This window comes from Chlamydomonas reinhardtii, chromosome 8, assembly GCF_000002595.2.
Source record: "Chlamydomonas reinhardtii strain CC-503 cw92 mt+ chromosome 8, whole genome shotgun sequence".
NCBI lineage: Eukaryota > Viridiplantae > Chlorophyta > Chlorophyceae > Chlamydomonadales > Chlamydomonadaceae > Chlamydomonas > Chlamydomonas reinhardtii.
Genome location: NC_057011.1, coordinates 1499522 through 1505845, shown reverse-complemented (window position 1 = coordinate 1505845; position 6324 = coordinate 1499522). Strand labels below are relative to the sequence as shown.

The window sequence follows — 6324 nt, the reverse complement described above, 5'->3', positions numbered from 1 at the left end:
GTTATTACACGGTAGACAATCTGCAGCACAGATAACCTTGCGGAAGGCACACACACACACACACACACACACACACACACACACACACACGCTTTCGCTCCGGCCGACTGAGACCTGCCGCCAATCAGCATCGATCAAAGAATGCAATGTATAGGCCTCAGAGCTAAGCAATGGCCAAGTAAGGCCACATTCGTGTCACTAAGGGGTATAAAGAAAGGAAGAGAATGGATAACGGATAGAAGTAACCTGCCCTCAAGGAAGGGTTCACACATACAATGTCCGCACGTTGAGACTGCATACCACTCCAAGGTACGGCTGAGACGCAACCACGCGTGCAAGCACAGACAACACGCAACAGCTTAACTGCGACCGCACCACCACGGAATGCCACAACTAGGTGTAGCCCTATCCCCCACAAGTAGTGCCCTGTCCTTCAACCTGCATCCTGCTCTCTCGTAATCTTAACATGTTAAACCTTCAATGCTTTCAATGCAACGTATTTGTGACATGCGTGGCGGAATCCATTCATCAGTCGCCTAAGCAAGTAAGGGCATGTTCGCGTGTGCATACCGTATGAGACGTGTTTGAATCCCTGCACAATTGTGTCGCACGATTGTCACGAATCATCCTGCTCAATCAGGCCCTAGTGTAGGGACCAGTCAGGCCTATCGCAGGCCCTTCATACTACTCGTGGCCCAGTTTTCGGCCGCCTCACTGCACCAGGCAGCCAGGTGCGTTAGCGCACACATGCGCGTACTACTACGTCCGCAGACAACCTGATCGCACGCTTCATAGACGTGCTCGCGCACAAGCCGCAAGGCTGCGCATGCCGCCTCCGGCTAGGCACTACGCGGAGCCTCTGCATTAGGTTTAGCAATGCAGATGTGAGCGAAACCATCCAGTCAAGCTCTGCCGTGTCCCCATGCCTGCCTCTGTCATATCCACACAACCACACACACGCCCATGTATGCATGCCACCACCCCACACCGTCATTGTCAACTGTCACACCGCGTGCGCCCTGTCATGATTGGGCTACGCGCACACTCCACCACAGGAAGCACGACACACCGTGTACGGTACACAACACAACACAAGACGCAGCACAACACAGGATCACACGCTTTTTTAGCATCCGCAAGCAGCGAAGCAGCAATGCAGGAATGCAAATTGTTCTCGCGCGCTTACACCGCCGTGCCGGTCAGCTGCGGCCCGCCGGCGGCGCCCGGCGGCGCCAACTGCGCCGTGACCAAGCCTGCCGGCGGCGGCGGTGACTGCGGCCGTACGTCATGCACGGGTGCCACGCCGCCACGATGCTCCGGGTCCGCACCCTCCGCCGCGCCGCTAACGTTGTACGCGTCACGGCGGCTGTCCGCCTTCTTCTTCTTGTAGTACACGCCAGCACCCACGCCACCGATAGCAAGCAGGCCCAGGCCCACGCCCAGACCCACGCCCAGGCCGATGGCCAGGTTGTTGTTGTCGTCGCCGCCGCCACTGTCGGACGGCGGCGGCGGCGGGGCGTTGTCGCCGCCGCTCTGGTTGGTGTTGTTGAAGGGCCTGTAGTCACCGGGCACGGGCGTGGTGGCCACCTGCTGTGACAGCGCGGCAGAGGAGGTGGAGTTGGCGAACGAGTTGAGCGCGGCGGCGGCGGCCGAGGAGTTGGCGGCTGCCAGGGAGGCGATCTGCGCCGCAAGGTAGTCCTGAGCGACCAGGCTGCTGGACAGCAGCGTCTGCAGGCTGGTGGCGTTGGCGCCGATCGCCAGCATTTGGCTGACCGAGTTGACGGTGGCGTTGATGCGCGCGGTGTCGTTGAGCGCGGCGGGGTTGTAGCTGCCGGCCGGCAGCTTGTCGGCCTGTGCCGCCACGCCGGTCAGCAGCGCTGCCAGCGTGGCGGGGTCCTGCAGGTTCAGCAGGCCTCCCAGCGGGTCGGCCAGCTGCAGCGTGGAATTGCTGTTGCTGTTGCTGTTGCTGTTGCTGGCGCTGTTGTTGGCGGCGGGCGTGTTGCCCGAGTTGCCCTGCAGCAGCGTGCGGCCGGCGCGGGCCGCCTGCACGCGGCGTCGTGCCGAGGTGCCGGCCAGCACGCGCGCCGCCACCTGCTGCACCATGAGGCGGGCGCAGGTCGGCAGGTCCTTGAGCGCCGGCGTCACGTAGGAGCACAGCGTGGTGACGGACGCCATCATCTGCGCGGGGAGGGGGCGGGGGGGAGCGAGGCAGACGGGGGGTGGGGAAATGAGGCGTGAGCGCACTCCTGCCGGTAGACGTCCACACACGCGCAAGCATCACACCACAGTTCCAAGACAAGGTGCCCATTCCTCTCACACGCCACATGCCACACCCCAAGCAACCAAACCAACCCCGCCCCTTCGCGAAAAGCTCAAGCCAACAATTAGGCAATCAAATCACGCACCGCCTGCTCCTGCGCATACAGGCGGCCGCCGGGCGACTGCAGGTCCACCAGCGCGTCACTGGTGGCGTCGTACTCGCACAGCGTGGGCGTGGTGGTGCGGTTCAGGCCCAGCGCGCCGACCAGCCGCTGGCGCAGCGCCGCCACCGTGAACTGGCCGGTGGTGAGCAGGTCCATCTCGCTGAGCACCGACGACAGCGGCGTGATCACGGGCGTGCTGCAAGACCCAGGGGCCGCGAGCGGCACCGCGAGCTTGGTGAGCGTCGCGACGTCGTGGCAGCCCTTGCCGTCGGAGGTGCGGTTGCCGTTGGCGAGCTCGGCGACGTCGGCGGGGAGCAGGCGGATTTGCCGCCGCGCGAGCAGGGGCGTGAGCGAGGCGTTCACGGAGAAGGTCCAGCCGGAGGACGCGGCGCTGCGGTCGTAGGTGGTGCGGCCGCTGGGCTCGTCGGCGCCGAACAGGCCGTCGCTCGAGATGTCCAGGAAAACGGTGCAGCCCGACAGGTAGCCGTCATAGGCCTGGCCAAAGATGGTCTTGGCGCCGGGCGCAGGCGGCGGCGGGCTGGGCAGGCGTGGCGCAGGGCTCGGCGGCGGGGACGACACCGGCACAACCGGGACCGGGCTTGGGCTTGGGCTCGGGCTTGGGCTTGGGCTTGGGCTTGGGCTTGGGCTTGGGCTTGGGCTTGGGCTGGGGCTCGGGCTCAGGCTTGGGCTTGGGCTGGGAGAAGGTGAGGTCTCGTTGCTCGGTGAGGGGCTGGGGCTGGGGCTGGGGCTCGGCGCAGGGCTCAGGCTTGGTGACGGTGAGGCACTCGGCGAGGGTGTGGGCACCGGCGCAGGGCTGGGGTTGGGCAGCACCTCGGTTGAGGTCACACTGTACTCCGTCGTGAAGTCCGGCGTCCACAGCGTGTTGCTTGCGGCCTTGCTGTCGATCTCACTGGTCAGCTGGGCTGCGGTGACGCCAACGTTGCTGACGAGGTCGAAGGTGGCGATGATGGAGCCGCTGGTCGCGGACACCAGCGAGCAGCTGGAAGTGGCGGTGGTGCTCTGCGTGTGGCGGCGGCAGCGGGCAGGGCCAAAGTTTGTCACGCGAATTTACAACGACAAGAGCAGGCAAGAGCTGCAAGACTCACAGGCCAATTGGGGACAGCGCACAGAAGACGCCACACTCTCAAGGTGCAATTGATGGTTTCATTTCACACTTACCGTTAGGGAAATGCAGGCCGCGGACTCGAAAGCGATCATAGAATCCTCAGAGCCGCTCACAATGCCGTAGTCCGCACCAACCAGCCGCAGCGTAGTCGTTACCGTCTCACCCACAGCAGGCGAGGGAGAAGGCGAGGGGCTGGGAGAAGGCGAAGCCTCCGGGCTGGGCGAGGGGACGGGAGCTGGGCTCGGCGACGGCTCGGGGCTGGGGGACGGAGAGGGCTCGGGGGTGGGAGAAGGCGAGGGAGAAGCCCCAGGCGAGGGAGAGGGCTCCGGGCTGGGAGACGGAGAGGCCTCCGAGCTGGGAGATGGAGAGGGCTCCGGGCTGGGAGACGGAGAGGGCTCCGAGCTGGGAGACGGAGAGGGCTCCGGGCTGGGAGACGGAGAGGACTCCGGGCGGGGGGAGGAACCGGGAGATGGGCTCGGTGAAGGCTCGGGGCTGGGCATGGGAGAGGGCTCCGGCGAGGGCGAGGTTGTCGGCGAGGGTGAGGGGGTAGGCGAAGCCACAGGGCTCGGCGACGGCGACGCCATGGGAGAGGGCGAGGGTGAGGCCACAGGCGAGGGAGTTGGGGACAGCGGGTAGACAGGCGACGGTGATGGCGAGTAGGTGGGCGCTGGCGAGGGGCTGTAAGCCGGCACGGGCGACGGGGAGTAGGTGGGGGAAGGGGAAGGCGAATGGGAAGGCGATGGGGAATAGGTGGGAACCGGAGCCGGGGGTGAAGGCGACACAGGGTGGCTTGGGCTAGGCGAGGGGCTGTAGGTTGGCACAGGCGCGGGCGGAGAGGGAGCCACCGGGGTCGAAGGTGAGGGCGAGGGCGAGCCTGACGGCGAGGGGGAGGGCGAGTAGGTGGGGACCGGAGCCGGGGGCGACGGTGACACGGGGTGGCTTGGGCTGGGGCTGGGTGAGGCCGAGGGCGACGGCGTGGGGCTGTAGGCGGGCACGGGCGTGGGGCTGTAGGCGGGCACGGGCGCAGGCGGCGAAGGAGCCACGGGAGTGCTCGGGCTGGGGCTGGGGCTCGGGCTGGGGCTCGGCGAGGGTGGGGCGGGCGAAGGCGGCACAGGTGGCGAGGGCGGGGGCGGCGGCACGTAGCGGTACTCCTCCTTTACCCAGGTACCGGGGCTGCGAGTGACAGGGGCAAGACAGGAGGCGAAGGAGAGCCAGGGCGCAGGGAGTCAGTGGTTAGGGGAGCGGGCCAGATAGCCGACCGCTTGTGTCACGTCGAAGCCCAACCACAGAGGAAGAAGTCACCAAGCGCCACGTCACACACGCGCGCACACAGCAGCAAAGGCAGCCACCACCACAACCACAACCTCAACCACCACCACGACCCAAACTAAGCGCACTCACCAGTCACCAGACAGGCCCTGAACCGTCGTGGGGTCGGCTGCGTAGCGGCCGCCGCTGGGGTGCGACAGCACGTTGCCGTTCGAGTCGAAGGCACCGCAGTCGGCAGGCGTGTAGTGATCATCCTCAGGACCGTAGTTGCAGTTGTACTCGGCGTCACCCGGTGAATCGCCCCAGCTCTCAAGGACCAGGCACGACGAACTCGCGGCCGCGCAGTCGTAGGCTGCGTTGGGGAAGTAGACGTAGCCTTCACGCTCGCACACAGGCGGCGGTGAGGGCGCGGGGCTGGGCGGCACGGGGCTGGGCGGCGGCGGACTGGGCGGCCGCGGCGAGGGCGGCGGCGACAGCGGCGGCGAGGGAGGGTCGTAGATCTGAGACACGTTTGCGCCGAGCTTGGCGCCGATCACGTCCAGGTTCACTGGCGGCGGCGGCGACGGGCGTGGCGGCGGGTAAACCGGCGGCGGCGGTGGCGGGCTGGGCGGCAGGGGCATGGCGGGCGGCGACGGCGGCGGCGCAAACTGACCCGGGTTGAGCGGCGGGCTGGGAGGCGAGGGCGGCGTGGGCGAGGGCGGCAGCGGCGAAGGCGGCGGCGAGGGCATCTCTACGATCTGAGCGATGATGACCTCCACCGCGAACGTGTTGCTTGACTGCGAGAGCAAGCGGCCGCGGCGGCGCAGGCGCGCGCTGGCGAAGGCGTTGGCGGCCACGCGGTCCTGTGTGCGGGCGGCGGAACGGATCAAGTCGTGGCGCTTCTTAAAGCCGATCAAGCAAAAGCACACCGTGACACACCGCACCGCATCGTACATGACTGTCGATCAGACCAGGGTTTACGTTCGATCCGGTGTACGCCCGTAACAACCGCGAAGCACGCGCGGTCCCATTACGTGAAAGAAAGCACAGCCGCCCTGGGGGCGCGCAGCCGCCACCCCAACCCAAGCCACCCACCATGTTCCACTGGCGCTCCGAGGCGAAGCGGCGGCTGACCAGCACCATACCGACCAGCTGCTCCACCGAGGCAGCCACTGCCGAGTCCGAGCCCAGCAGCTCGGTCAGCTGCTCGCCGCTCCACTCCTACAAGCCGGTTGACAACACAAAGTCAGGGAACCTAATAATTGGATGAACGATGAAGGCCTGCTACGCACAGCGCCACAGTGCCGGCAGCCCTCGCGGCGCTGTGCATTGCAGAGTACCAGGGCCGCCGGCATGCATCTGGCAACGCGCCCGGTCCCGGTCCGCCACGTGCGCCACGCGCGTCATCACGTACGGCATTTGATGTTGTTGCCTTACCTTGATGGGCGCGGCGGAGTGGCCGAGCTCCACCATCCGGCGGCGGTTGGAGCCGCCGGACGAAACCAGGTAGGCAGAGCAGCTGGGGAT

General features: G+C 66.4%; 1 protein-coding gene across 1 annotated transcript; it reads right to left on the bottom strand.

The window, feature by feature from the left end:
- On the bottom strand, positions 1-6324 carry CHLRE_08g364775v5 (uncharacterized protein). The gene is made up of 6 exons (XM_043064891.1): positions 6235-6324; positions 5893-6018; positions 4951-5660; positions 3603-4722; positions 2406-3443; positions 1-2178 (listed from the first exon to the last, which is right to left on the bottom strand). The coding sequence occupies exons 1-6, from the start codon at positions 6268-6270 to the stop codon at positions 1183-1185; spliced, it is 4026 nt and encodes a 1341-aa protein (XP_042921892.1). The 5' UTR covers positions 6271-6324; the 3' UTR covers positions 1-1182.